The following is a 15,171-nucleotide window of genomic DNA, read 5'->3' as shown; positions in this document are numbered from 1 at the left end:
GTCTCCTACATTGTAGGAGGATTCTTTACCAGCTGAGCTACTAGGGAAGTCCAATGAAGATATAGGTCATACATAAATACATATAGAGAAAAAAATAAAGAATATTTAAAGTAATGAAACATCAATTGTAAGAGAAAATTATTCATTTTAAAATAAATTATATATAAATGCACATTTGATGACAAAAGTAAAAACCATCTTGGAAGTTCCTTCCATATGGCTGATTGATAGTCAGGAAACTTCATGGGCTGCAGGTGAACATAAGTTGATAAAATTAAACCAATTATTTAATAGGACATTTCAATAAACATTTTTATGACTTAGTTGGTAACAGAAATATTGAATAAATAGAAGTATCAAGCAGTACCATAATGGCTAAGAAATTCTTTAGTGACATTCCTTAGTTCAGTAGAAGATTCAGCACAAAAAATGAAACCATTGATACTGAGACGTTTACTTAGGATGAAAGTCACCTACCAAATATCATGGTTGAGAGTTTGGTATGATTCTGTAAGTCAAATTATGGTTCAGACAATTACAGTTTCATCTAGCAGGTAACAGCTTGCCAGCCAAAAAAAAAAAAAGGGGCAAAACTTTAAAAGATCAATGCTTGAAACTGCTAAAATGATTTATTGATTTATTTTCTCAGTGATTTTATATTCCTTGATATGTCATTGTAGCAGCTCTATTAGTTTATTTTGATATTAGAATACATTTTGCTGATTTGATTTGCATTTGATTTACATGACTATTCCTGCTGCTAAATAATATTTTCAGATCACATGGGGAACTCATTTATAGAGGAGAGGCTGCAGCTGAATTTCAATTGGTAAGTTGGGAGGGGGCTTCAGCCCATAAATATGAACATAAACCTTGCCCATAAATATGAACAGGGACACGTGAAAGAGCCTGTGTGATGCGTGTGCTCAGTTGCATCCGACTCTTTGTGACCCCATGGACTGTAGCCCACCAGGCTCCTCTGTTCATGGAATTCTCCAGGCAGAAATACTGGAGTGAGTGCCATTTCTTCCTCCAGGGAATCATCCCAACCTAGGGATCAAACCTGCATCTCCTGCATTGGCAGGCAGATTCTTTACCACTAAGCCATCTGGGAAGCTAAAAGAGCTGATACAGAGGCTCGTTTGGACAACCAAATGTGGGCAGGGAAAGCTTCCTCACTGTCATTCACTCGACAAATGAATACGCCAAAATTTTAAAAAAGATTGAGATGCACAAAACCGAGGTGTCCTTCATGAGAATGCTTCTCATCACGGAAAAGAAGAATAACCGTCTTTGCTTTCTTTCCCCTGCCCTCAAAAAGCAGGACATGTGTAAATAAAAGGTATGTATCACAGAAGTGCCCCAACCTACACCACCTCCTTCCCAGAGAAATGTTTATAATTGGAGGTATTTGTGATGATTTATAAAAGAGTTGTTTTAAAACTTGTGAAAAAAGGCAAAAAAGACCTGTGTCTTCTTGACTTATCAGATTTTATAATTATGCTAAAAAGCATGTCAAAACTCTAACATTACCATTTCTCAAGCAGGCTAGGGCTGTCAGGCTGGAGGCTGACAGCCCTATTAAAAACGGTGCTGTGTGTTCTGGATCCCGCGAGCCAGCTCTGATTTAAATGGCTCTTTCCTACTCTGAGCATCAGCGCCCTTGTACTAGTCAGGTTCTTCCTCCATTTGACTTTGGAAAATGCCATTGTACTTCTTGGAAAACAAGACAGTCCAGACATGGTGCCCTACCTTGTGCCCATTCGGTGAGTCACTAGGAGCTGATGGGATTTCGGTAGGAAGTAACAGCTGGTGTGAGGATCACACACAGGAGAAAACAGTCCTGAGCTGAACAGGGTTTAACACTGGCTTTTAAGTTCCTGGAAGGCCAGGACTGTGTCTTAATCCTTTCTGAATGACATGTTCCTAACAATGCCTCCCCACCGCAGAGTATTTGTTGAAACGAAATGCTCATAAATAAAGCATTGTTAAATACAACAGTCGGTGTTATAGTCATTCTATCGCTGGAAAAACACGTGTGGACTGCTGTGAGCAAGAACATGAATGTTACAGCCTAGTTCTACTTATCTAGATCTGTTCCTGTTGTTATTGATACGTTATTACTCACAGTGATTTCAAGTGATTTCAATTAATTAACATAGTAACTGAGTTACATTTCTTAGGGCACAAGAGGTGACCGAATTCAGAAAACAAAGTTGCTTGGCACTTGAACTTGAATCCCAGGTCTATCATCTTCTATGCGGTCCTAAAAAAAATAAATCACCGATTTCTGAGCCTCAGTCTCCTTTTCTGTAGTGATGAAGACAACAATAATACCTAAGTCAAGAGTGAATGGGAGTACTGTGAAGACGTCTGGTCATAGACCATAAAATCCCGTGTGGATATGAAAGGCTCTCTGCAAAGATTGTAACCGTGTGTAAGCACGGCCTGCACTCGATTCAGAGAAATAATCAACTGAACCTCCTGGGGGCAGCATATGACTTTGCTCCACATCATGAACATTTGGTGTTCCTAGTCTTTTTTAGTATTTCTCACAGGTGTGAAGTGGTACGCATGTGTGCTACGTCGTTTCAGTCGTGTCCGAATCTTTGCGACCCTGTGGTTTGTAGCCTGCCCAGCTCCTCTGTCCACAGGGATTCTCCAGGCAAGAATGCTGGAGTGGGTTGCCATGCCCTCCTCCAGGGGATCTTCCCAAGCCAGGGATCGAACCCACGTCTCTTGCATTGGCAGGCAGGTTCTTTACCACTAGCGCCCCCTGGGAAGCCTGGGAAGTGGCGCACCATTGTGGTTTTAGTTTTCATTTCCCTGATGACAGGTGGTGTTGAGCATCTTTTCACATGCTTAATGGCCACTTGTTTTCCTGTGAAGGGTGTGTTTGAATTTTTTTGCACATTAAAAAAATTAAGTTGTCTTTTTATTACTGAGTTCTAAGAAGCTTTTTAAAAATTTTCTGGCTACAAGTTCTTTGTCAGACATATATATTGAGAATGTTTTCTCCCAGTTTGTGGTTTATTTTTCCATAAGCAATCTCTTCTCAAAGATCAGAAGTTTTACATTTTGATAAAGTCCAATTTGTTAAAATTTTTTGGTTTGGGTTTTTTTTTTTTTTTTTTTTTTTGCGTTTTTATATAAAAAGATCTTTGCTTATCCCAAGGTCATACAGGTTTCTAAAATTGACACAAAACATGAATCTCTGTTGAGATGGCATGAATAAAACCAAAGAGCCATATAAACCTTCAGCTTCTAGTCACCTTGCTTTCCTAGAATTGGCATATTGCCTGGCACATAGTAAATACTAAAAAGTATCGGTAGAATTTAATTTAATTGTGACAGTGTATTCCAACTAGAGATTTCTGTTTTTGAGGGATGGAAATAGCATTTGAACTTTCCACCAAATATGTAAAGAGATGACAATCATAAATGGAAATACCAAGGTGTAAAGTCTTGACGATGCTACAGTCTTTGGAAAACAAACCACGTATTAGTAGATTCCTCTGTTTCTCCAGCAGGGGGCATTATAGGATTTCCTTAACTCAATAAGTGTTAGTCTCTCTCAGTCCTGTTTGCGACTCCGTGGACTGTAGCCCATCAGGCTCCTCTGTCCGTGGGATTCTCCAGGCAAGAACACGGGAGTGGGTTGCCATTCCCTTCTCCAGGGGATCTTTCCAACCCAGGGATCAAACCTGGGTCTCCCACATTGCAGGCGGATTCTTCACCATCTGAACCACCAAACTCCATGTTAAAAATCTGAAAAAAAACTAAAAATTATTTACAGTACTGGGGAAGAACTTCTCAGATTTGTCTTCTCAGACCCCCTTCTCTGTGTGGGTCCCGAGGCAAGGTTCTGCAGGGAAGAGAGGGTGCTGGGAAGAGCCAAGATGAGGAGCTAGGAGGTCTTGGTGCCTTCCCAGTTGTGCATCACCCAGACGGTGACAGTGGTCCGCCACTCCAGCTCTTGGACCTGCTTCTTTGAAGGACAGGAGAAAAAAAAGTCGTACTCAGATTGCTAATGCCACCTGACTCTGACAGCATGTGGTGTGCCCCACCTGCAGCTTGGGGTTGATATAAAGCCATGCTCTTCTGACGTTATATGATTGAATTCCAGCCCCATTCCATCAGGGCAAATCTCTCTCCTGTCCCTTCTTCCCTAAGGCTCATCACTCCCCAAGGCTGCTTCTTGCTCTCTGCTTTGTCCCTTTAAGCAGAGCTGTCACCTCCTCCTGTGTCCCAGCCCCTGGGGTGCATGTCTCACTGCACATCTGTGTTCCTACGAAGGAGCCAGGCATTCAGCCTTAGAGGTCCTTTTGAAGCTGTAGAGGCATCAAGGTCATTTTCTTCAGGAGGCTTCTTGTGTGGGTGCAGTTTGTCCACCCCTCCCAGGCGGCTAACAGCACAGAGACCTGGCTCTCCTCCCCCAGGGGGATGGTCAGTGAGTCCCTCTGATCCACTTTTCTGAAAGGGACCACTCAGGAAGACTCTGTGTCTCCTCTGCTAGAAACAGAAGCGGCTGAAAATGTTTAACAGAAACCTGCTTTCAGAGCATCCCTTTTCACTTCCCGGGCACCATGCTACATCTTTAGGATGGTACATTCAGTCTTTCCTTAGAGAGAGGTGTAGACAGCTGCGCTCAGAGGCTACTATGGTTGGGAGTGGGGGATATAGGGAACGACATTTTGTGTGTGGACAGTGTCAAAATTAAGACGTAGAACACCCAGTTGGTATCTGCAGAGAACTGAAGAATTGATAGGGGTGGGAAACTCACACATCTTCTGTTGGTGGTGGGGGGCGGGGTTTGTGTGAGTAAAAACCCAATGGTGTCGGCAGGCAGAGAGGCAGACAGAAGACCTCTTGAGAATCACCCACTCAGGTACTGCCAGAAGCCCAAAAGTTTGCCTGCTGGAATCCAGAGCAGCTCTGGGAATCACGTCTTAAAATAGCCTGACTCTTCCAATGGTTCTGTAAGCCCGGATGCCTTGGGTCAAGTCCTCCCCAGCTTGGGATGCTGGGACAATTCCACTCCCCACCCACCCTGACTGGTGCAATGGCGTAAGAGAGGGAGCGCCCTTGTTCTGCCTCAGTCTTGTTCCACCAGATGGGGCACCCTGACCAGATGAGGCTCGAGGAGCAGTGGGTGGTGCCCGGGTCCCCCTTGGGAGAGAGTTTCCTTGAGGGAGGCAGAGTCCCTTAGGTTCTTTCTCAGGCTTCAGTTGTCCCCATGTCAGGAGGAAGGGGCTGGAAGAAGCATGACTGAGGGGCTCCCTGTCTGATAAAATAAAGGTCTAGGAAATAAACACACTCCAGTCCTGCAGAGCTGAACCATGCCTTGCTGGATCACTTCCCAGGGAATTTCCACCCACTATAGGCACCTGTCCCTGCCGGTTGGGAAACATCCCCAATGGACTTATCTCTTTGCCGTGAGTGTGGGTGACTACTGTCCAGAGCGCTCCAATGTTTGAGGTTTCTCTTCCTGAATCAACTTCCCTCGGAGACCGCCTAGCTGTCTCCACCAATGTTTGCTTTGAGCCTGTGAACAGGGTATTTAAAAATAGCCTCGTCTGAAACCCTCCATGTGTCTGAGTGGTTCCCATCAGATTCCCATCAGATAGGTCCCTGGTTGTACTTGGCCGGTGTGTCCTGGCGGGGCCGCCACTGCTGTGCTCCCCCAGCCCTTCTTCCCCAGCCATCACAATCTCAGACTCGGGGCTTTGACAGGGAGTTAGAGTGAGAGATCCTCTGCTGTTGCAGAGAAGCCAAGGGGAATGCGGTCAACTGAGCACAAAGGCCCCTTTCTAAATAAGCCGGGTGAGGTCTGCACGGGGGCTCTCGGTCTTGACCGACATCACCTATGCCTGCAGCACACACTTAGCCAGAGCCACCAGGCAGCTAATGTAGCATCAGGCTGGGTCTCTGAAAGATGAACCTGCACTGTCCCCGAATCGTCACTTCCACTGTCCCCACACTCTGATCATTACCGGTCCAGCCTTTCTCCACCAGCCCTGTCATGCAGGGAGTCCCAGATGGCGCCTAGACCTCCAGCTGTGGACCCAGAGCTCTGGCACGGGAGCTCTAGCACTCCAGTCCTATATCTCCGTGTTCCTGCTTCCCTCCTTACTCAGTTGGGACTCCTTGATTCCACCCTGGTTGCCCTTTTGCAAAACACTTAACTCTTGCTTCCCCATCCTGCCATGCACCTGCCTGGCACACCCCCTCGCCACTCTGCCTGCTCTGTGTGAATGCTGTAGCATCTAACCATTGCTGGAGGGAAAAAAAACACACACACACAACCTCATTCTCAGGATTTGCATCACGCTGAAAGACCACCAGCCTCAAATGGGGAGCCAACACTGCCGGATGGTTCCACTACTCTTCCAAACAAATGAACATGCCCACTCGATGAGATAATTATTTCAAAACTTTCTTCCTGGACCTTCAACATTCCACCAACTCCACGTCACTCTCCTATTTTACAAGGACAGTAGGAAGGATCCAATGGGACTCTCCTCCTCTTCCCACCAGATTCCTTAAGCTACTCATCTTCAATCTTCCCTCTCATGACAATGAATGTCTTTGCTTCCCTCCCAGCCCGGCTCCCCCACTTACACGCTGACATTCCCCTCCTCTCCTCCTTAAGAACTTCATTGTTGCCATTACTTTCTTCTCTCTCCTGCACCATCCATTTCTTCTTTCCTAACAGATTATTCCCATTGTCAGCACCTTTATCATACATTTTATTATGATCCACTGTTTATGTACGATCAACACTCTATTATGCATTTATTTTGTTATACACTGTTTCAAGGAAACCAAAAATTGTTTCCCTGACTTCATGACTTTGTCCAGCTCCTATTTCTCAGCTCCCTTTACAGCAAACCAACTTGAAAGAATCCATTTCTTCACTTTCCATTTTGTCCTCAACCCACACAACTGGACTTCTGTGCTACCCCTGATCTGAAAGGGCTATTGTTGCTGTAATAAAGGACAAATGGGCTCTGTCTTGCTTGAAAGCACTGTTTATCTCTCTGTGTACCTTTTCTTTAATTTCTCCACAGCAGTCGATATTGACAACGCTCTCCTTGACACATTTTCCTCTTTAAGGCTCCCATGCCTCCTTCATCTGTTTTCCCCTGTACTTTACCAGCTGGTCTTTCTAAGTCTCCTTGGACTGTTCCTTCTTTATCAGAACCCTAGATGCTGGAGTCCCTAGGGTGTTGTACTTCAGTCAATACTTTCTTCCTAAATGAGTTTATCTGGGTATGCTGCTTTTTAATATCACCCAAACACCCAAATCCAGGTTCCCCAATTTATGCATCCAACATTGGTCTTTTCCTGAAGTCAAGTTCTTGCAGCCTAGAACCTACTCACTTCCTGCTTGGATGTTTGACAGACATTTAAATATAACAGAACTGAGATGGAACTAACAACTAACTAATGTTGCCCGTCTCTTGCCTTGTGCTCCCCTCAAATTTTCTCATCTCAGTAAACAGCGACCCCCATCCAGCTGCTGACCAGAGAGCCATCCTTAGTCTCCAGCTACCAGTGGGTCCTGCTGGTTTTACCTCCGAAGTATCTAAAGGGTGTCGTGCAGTAGGTCCCAAAGTAAAGCAAGCATGCCTTCCCTGCCCGCTTTGTTCCTTTGAAGGTTTCTCTAAATGTCGGTGGACCACCTATGCTGGTCTCATGGGGGTGTTTGTTAGAACAGATTCCTAGGCCCTAAGCCAGAGCTGCACACCAGGACCCTTGAGCAGAGCCCAGGAATTTCCTGGGAATACGCATTTGCATCGGCTGCCCCAGGTGGTGCTTTATGCGGGCTTTGTTTTGAGGACCGCTGCTTGAGATGTTGAATGAGTTTGACACAAATTCTCCACAGGGGACAGTACATTACGAGGCAATGTACTTGGATGATGGAATTGTGATTTGAAATATACGCCCTGTGGGTCTGCTATCCAGCTGTGCTCTGAGTTTGACCCAAGTATTCTGAATCCAGTCACGTTTGAAGTGTTTAATGCAGGAGAGGGGCTTCCCAGGTGGCGCTAGTGGTAAAGAACCTGCCTGCCAATGCCAGAGATGCAAGAGACTTGGGTTCAAGCCCTGGGTCGGGAAGATCCCCTGGAGGAGGAAATGGCCCTCCTCTCCAGTATTCTTACCTGGAGAATCTCAAAGGAGCCTAGAGGGCTACAGTCCATGGGGTCGCAAAGAGTCAGACAGGACTGAAGCGACTTAGCACACAGGGTGGGAGACAGTGGGTTTGCTTTGGCTCTGGCTTTGGTCACAGTCAGGAATAATGGCTGGGTATCCTAATTTTGCATCCTGAGCTGGGAAGCTCTTGATGGCATCACCACCAAATAGCCCCCCGTGAGGGAAGGCACCAGGAAGGACAGAGAATCCTGTAGCTCCTCTTCCCTCCCCACCCTCTTCCCCACTCCCTCTTGATCTCCCTCCTTCTTTCTTTCAATTCAGTGCTTGGCCCTGTGTGTGCTGTAACAGGAATAAGGTAAAAGGAAGCACATTTCTCCTCTTTATAAAGATGTCCTTTTGAAATATTTTAATTTCACTTTTGCTACCAGCAATATAGAAACAATCATAAAAAATAAAATTATAAATTGTCCATCGATTACATAATAGCACTTGGTATTGCTACAGGGAGGAGGTCTGGGGCAGGGTCAGGTCATCTCAAGCCTGTCCGGGCTCCCCAGGCCTCTGGGATCACTGCTGAGTCCACGAGGTGTCAGACATTGCCCTGCTTGGCAGTGTCAATGCAGACTTTGAGTTTTACACCCAGGGGTTCTTGTGGGTGTCAGAAAGATGGGCAGATAATGAGTAAAACTGCAACAGGACTGTATACACATGGTAGAGCTGGAAGGCTGCTCTGAGGTGATGAAGGTTAGGCTGGGACTGACTCAGACATCTCTTGACCACACGAGACAGGGACTTCACAGAGCCGAACTGACCTGGTTAGTTGTTTGCATTCACCTTGGAAATAGGGCTGCTAACAGATGCTGCACAATGAGTAAGAAAACACACCTGTCTTTTCCCTGGGCTTCTCTTCCTGATCCCCTCCTCCCTTATCCCAAAGTAAGATTCTTTGCGGATGAACTAAGCACAATATGGGGATGAACTAAACACAATAGCTCAGACAACTAACCTATTCCAAAAGGTGTGTGCCTTGATCTCAGAGAAAGGAATCATTCGGTTAACTGAGCAACTGAACTGCCCAGTTGACTCATCCACTGACTTGATGCCATTCAGCTAGATCACTCAGCTTTGGTTGATTCCAGCTTTTGCAGTTACTGTAATGACTGGTTTCTAGAAAGAAAAATAACCAGTTGGGCACTTTTATTCCAGAATACGGAATGGGCTTGCCCGTGTGGGTTGGGTGTGTATATGGTCACGTCTCTGTAGAGTGGGTGTGAGTGTGTGCAGGCCAGCCTGATACCCCACGACCTCAAGGGCTCTTCTGGAGGAAGGCTGGCTGGTGTGCCTCTGCAGGGCTTGGCAGCATCTGTACAGAACCCCGAGGGAAGGCGTCTCTGGGTTGAGGACAGGAGTGGGCCTGCCTGCCCTTCCACCGAGGCCTTCTCCATGGACCTCAGGGCCTCAGACTTCTGCCACTGCTCAGAGTCAGCTTGAAACAGATCTTGGCTATGTGGTTGTAGCATCTTTGAAGGAAGCATAAACCCTCTGGCTCTTAGAAATCACAAGGAAACACCAAATTATCCTCTGTCTAACCAGGGACCAATCATTTACAAACTCCTACTCCCAGCCCACAAGAGGAAACCAACCTTTCCCCAGCATGGGTCATGGTGTGTGTGTGCGTGCAAGTATGCATGGGCCTTGATGAAACTCTACAGGAGGACGAAGCAGGAAAGGCAGAGCAATAGGGCACCTCATGTCGATGACGGAACGCTGACTGCAAGCGGAATTTCAACTTGGGAGGTGACAGGGTTGAGTGAGCCAGAGAGTAGAGAGCTTGGCAGTTCATGGTTTGGCAAAGCCTTAGTACCATCTTTGGAATTCAAGTTCATTGATACATGATCCGTGTAGGCATTATCAATAATGATTTTAATTAACACATCCATATTCTACAGCCGCTAAAGAGCTGAGGAGCCTCGGGGGTGGGGGGCCTCCCCTCCACTAGCCTCTTTTATTCCTCTATGAACCAGAGGGCTTGGCTAGAAGGATCAAAGACTTTGGGTCAAACACCCAAAACCCCAGGCACAGGGCATTGCACTAGGTTAACTTCCTAAACTGTGGAGGGCTCAGTCCTCACCTTGCTGACTCTCCCACCTGTCCTTAGGGAGAACCTTTTAAAACCAAACCCTAAACCTCTGTCAAACTTGACTTACCCACTGGTTCACCATTTGGGCAAAAATCAAATAGTTATAAACAAGCTGGCCATAGGTTAGTCACAGTCTGATTCAGTTAAAGTTAGGTGTTTAAACCAGGCACAGAATCTCAGAGGAGGCTCAGGGAGAGCTTCTGCGGAGGGCACGAAGGTGACAGAGGTAACAACGTCAGAATCCACCAGGAGGCCTCTGCTGGCCCCCCAGGGAAGCCAACCCCTAGGCCCTCCCAATCCCAGGTTGTGGGGTGACAGCAAAGGGGTTCTTTGGAGGTTGGGACGGGTGTATGTGGCTACACGGGCAGGACCCCACATACTGGAAACAATTTACCTGGCACCTGTGGGGCCAAGGTCCAAGACCTTGCCCAGGGCACTGGTGGCAGGTGGGGCCTGCTTCCCTAAGTGCCACCTGTTATTCCTCTTGATTTTCCTTTGCTGGTGGGTCCCTGTTGAGGTTGCTGAGTCAGCCACTTAGGGTGAAGCGAGCCTCAGAGCACAGTGACAGTGTCATGGGTGCCACTGACGTATCTAATCACCTCCCTTCTGGGGTTCGGTGTCCTTGGGGAAGCCTTCTGCAAGAATCACAGCTTTGCCCCCCACCCACTTTGGATTCCCAGGTCATAGCACCAGTGATTCCGGGAAACAGGAATCTGGGTTACTGAGTGGGGGGATGAGGCGTGTGCGTGGGGTACCGAGGTCTCACTGAACATCAGATGGAGCAGCCCTTCTGCAGGACTCTGGGTATTAAACCAGGGTCAGGCATGGGGACACTGGGCTCCACAGCTGGGCTCCGAGAGCTCTTGTCCCAGGGACACCCTGCCTCCGGAGAGACCCACTGGGGTAGCTGGGCCTCAGCTCCCTTCCTACATCCCCGGTCCACCTCCCAAACCCTCGTTCTGGCTCCACCGCCCCGTCTAGGGCTTCTCAGCACAGAGAAAACCTGCGGGAGTTGATGTTCATCTTGGTGACCCCGATGAGCTTGAGTGGTGCAGAAAGACTGAAAGAGGAGGCGAGGGGAGCGTCGCAGAAGAGGTCGGACAGCTCGTCCCGCTCCTCGAGCTCGTAGGTGGCGTCGTTGAGCATCCGCCGGTGGAGGTCGCAGGTCTGTTCGATCTTCAGCTTGTGGATGTCACTGCGCAGGCGCATGAGCTGCCGCGCCAGCTGCTGGTCCTGAAGCCGCATCTCCATCTGCCAAGAAGAGCCGGGAGGGGAGGCATCAGCGCCAAGCTGGAGGGGGAGCTGGAGTGCTGCACAGTCCCTTACCGGCACAGACCCCGGTTAACAGACCTAACGAACGGCTTGCATCATCATTTGGGGACCCTTCCCTGGTGGCTCAGACGGTAAACAATCTGCCCGCAATGCGGGAGACCTTGGTTCGATCCCTGCGTTGGGAAGATCCCCTGGCGGAGGAAATGGCAACCCACTCCAGTATTCTTGCCTGGAGAATCCCCATGGACAGAGGAGCCTGGCAGGCTACAGCCCATGGGGTCGCAAAGAGTCGGACACGACTAAGCGACTAAGCATAGCACAGAGAGAGTAGCCTGTTCTCAGGTCAGGGAGGTGAAAAATCATAGAGTGAGGTGACAAATCAGGACACGCTTGCCGCACAGCCCTTTGCGCTAAGCTAGACACTGTGTCCAAATCCTTCTGGAAGGCGTGTGTGTCAGTCCTGGCTTGGAAGCATTTCCAGCTCAGTCTCATTGTTTACAAATGGAGTAAGGGTATAAAGAAATGCGTGGGAATGATAAATACCAAGTTCAGGAGCATGGTTACCTCTAGGCAGGACAGAGAGACTGCGATTGGGGGAGGTATTTGGGGCTTCAACTCTATTGATGCTGTTTCATATTATATGCTGGGTGGTGGGTATGCTGTCACCTTATTCTTTAAACATTTAAGAGTGTTTGCAATACTTCTTATTTCAAAAGAGCCAAGCATAAATACATGCTAATATTTATTGGATGTTTTCCTGTGAGCCAGGCACTGTTCTAAGCTTTCTGAGTAGGTATTAGTCAGCCCAGGCCGCCACACAAAATACCATAAACTGAGGGGCTTAAACAACAGACGTTTATTTCTCACGGTTCTGCAGGCTGGGAAGTCCAAGTTCAAGGACTTGGTGTGCTGAGTCAGTTCCCAGTGAGGACACTTCCTGGCTGACAGGTTCTTCCACCTTCTCACTGTGTCCTCACATGATGCAGAGAGAGTGCTCTGGTCTCTGTTCCTCTGTAAGGACAATAATCCCACCAAAAAGCTCTATTCCCATGATCACAACATCTAATCATCTCCAAAGGCCCTGCCTTCCAACACTGTCGCACTGGGGCCTAGGGCTTCAACATATGAATTGGGAACGGGGGCGGGGTGGTGGGGGGCAGACACGAACTGGGTATGTTGATACGCAACACTTAATCTTCACTACAACTCTGGAAGTAATACCACCAACCTACTCACAATTTCTGGGCTTCTCAGATGGTGCTAGTGGTAGAGAACCTGCCTGCCAGTGTAGGAGAAATAAAAGACTCAGGTTTGATCCCTGCGTGGAGAAGATCCCCTGGAGGAGGGCGTGGCGACCCACTCCAGTATTCTTGTTGGAGAATCCCATGGACAGAACAGCCTAGCGGGCTATAGTCCACAGGGTTGCAAAGAGTTGGACATGCCTGAAGTGACTTAACATGCATGCATGCACTCACAATTTCTAGATGAAGAGGCAGAGGCTCAGCAAAGTCAGTCCTCATGACAAGTCACAAAGCTCACAACTGACCGAGCTGGGATGAGGCACTCAGAAGTCAGACTCCAGAGCCCAAACCTCTGACCTCTAAGTTCACCTCTTCAGGTAGAGCTGGAGTGTGGGGCATGGGACCCGTTTTGTGCCCATGACCTAGGAGAAGGTTCATGATATATTTAGTGGGTTTTTTTTTTTTTTTTCTACTGAGGAAGAAATGGGATAACTCCTCACCTGGCCACACATTTACAGTTTCCAAAATTCACTTATAGGTTAACTTTGTTGGAACCATACAGCCAGCCCCAAGGTATCGGTGTGGCAGTTTGGTTGAATCCAGAGGAGTTTTAATGAGGTATTCAGTGTTGCAGCTTCGCTCCCGGGGTCTCTTCAGGCTTCTAGTGGAGTGTTTTCCATTAATGACACTTGGTCACTGAGGTCACCAGCTGCTCTTACTTGGCACGAGATCTGATTCCTTCTCACTGTTTGCTCTGCTCTGCTCGCAAGTGGTTAATGTTTATGTACTTCTGTTTCTTCACACTCAGCTGTGTTGTTCAGGCAGTGCTTGGAGCCAAACTGATTTAGAAAGACTAACTGTGAGATTCCAGAGGGACTTTCCTGCTGGTTATGCAAATAAACGCTAACATTCTCACTTTTCCCTCTTCAGGCTTAGAATCAAGTGCATTGCCGAAAAATTAGTGACTCCACCAATAAGCATTTCATTGCTCTATTTTCTCTCTTTCATTGTTTGATGTACTTCTACAGATCTCTTTTATCCAGATTTTATAGATGAGGAAAATCAAGATAGGAAGTCTTGCTTGGGGATCAGCAAAGTATTTAATGACCATCACCACCAAAGTATTTAACAGCAAGTTCATAGCATCCAGTTCATCCGTTTACTTCTCAATCCTTGGGCATCACAACCCAGACGCATTGCCAATCAGACTACTCTAGTAGAGCCAAATTAATGATGGCAGGCTCGCCAGAGGGTGACTGGTTATTCATTCACTTATTTGGAAGCTGGGCTAGGAGCTGCCTAAGCCCTTCTGAAGGAGATGGGGGTCCAATTTTTCTGAAAGATAGTGCCAGCTCACGTCACTGCTTTATTTAACATGGTCTTCCCCTGGGTAGGGAAGATCCCCTGGAGAAGGAAATGGTAATCCACTCCAGTACTATTGCCTGGAAAATCCTATGGACAAAGTCCATGGGGTCGCAAAGAGTTGGACACGACTGAGCGACTTCACTTTCACTTTTTCACTTTCTGGGAGTTTGGCTTGAACCACTTCTTTTTTGGGTTTCCTGTAATTTGAAGATCGATCTCTTTGAAAGCTAGGAAGCCTATGGCTCAGATGTGAACCCAGAAACTGGCCTCATTGGATCCTCAATCTGAAAATATCCTCTAAAGTTGGAGAATTTCAGTTTCGACCAGGTGTTTGCAAGTCTCTGTGAGATGTGGTGGGCAGGGATGCCTGATGGGAGAAAGGGGCTATTTTCCTATGGCAAATAGATCTGGTCAAGAGTTTGAGAACAATTTAGGGTTGAAAAATCAGCTGAAAGAGGGGTGATAGGAAGGCACCTGTCCAATTTCCTTGGACAAGGTCACCTTGGTGGAGCCACCTGCCACCCACTGAGCTTGGAGGTGTCCACCTCTGCCTAGAAGGAAGGAAACTGCTTCCGATGGGGATGGTGACCTGGTCACTACCTTTGTTGGAGCCCCAACACTGGAAGGGGCTGGGAATTCTGTTTCCTCCACTGCCTTGGTCCTGAGGGCACATCGTCATGTGAACAGCCCATCCTAGGACTTGCCTGCAAGACATATTTTGTTGCGACTCCTGAATAGAAATCCACTATCTCACCTGATGCTCAAAGAAATAGTGTTTGTTCCAGGGCTTCAAGGAAAGCAGCGGTGCTGGCCCCATTCCCACCTCCTCTGCCGACCACACAGGAGTTTTCCAAGGGGACTCCACACCTAAAACCCTAAACTGAGTCCTCAGTGAAGAGGTAACTTCACTGCAATCAAACCAAATCCATATAGAAACAAGTTTTATGAGCCCCTGAAGAAACCTGAGTAAAATGTGCAGAGCTAAGAGGCTGTTTC

At 47.4% G+C, this 15,171-nt stretch overlaps 1 protein-coding gene across 2 annotated transcripts in view; it reads right to left on the bottom strand.

Annotated features, from left to right (window-relative positions):
* Positions 1-8,548: 8,548 nt before the first annotated feature.
* FAM167A (family with sequence similarity 167 member A) overlaps positions 8,549-15,171 on the bottom strand; it is a 31,727-nt gene continuing 25,104 nt past the window's right edge. The window contains exons 3-4 of one of the 2 annotated variants that reach the window (XM_070794400.1): positions 12,437-12,580; positions 8,549-11,548 (exon numbers count right to left, since the gene is read on the bottom strand). In XM_070794400.1, the coding sequence (XP_070650501.1) occupies positions 11,285-11,548; positions 12,437-12,580 (408 nt within the window). In that variant the 3' untranslated portion in view covers positions 8,549-11,284. The remainder of the gene's footprint in view (positions 11,549-12,436; positions 12,581-15,171) is intronic. The other variant, XM_019965804.2, reaches the window with a different exon arrangement.

Source organism: Bos indicus, chromosome 8 (assembly GCF_029378745.1).
Source record: "Bos indicus isolate NIAB-ARS_2022 breed Sahiwal x Tharparkar chromosome 8, NIAB-ARS_B.indTharparkar_mat_pri_1.0, whole genome shotgun sequence".
In the NCBI taxonomy this organism is placed as follows: domain Eukaryota; kingdom Metazoa; phylum Chordata; class Mammalia; order Artiodactyla; family Bovidae; genus Bos; species Bos indicus.
Note: the sequence above shows the minus strand (reverse complement) of the source record. Positions and strands in the feature narration are given on the sequence as shown.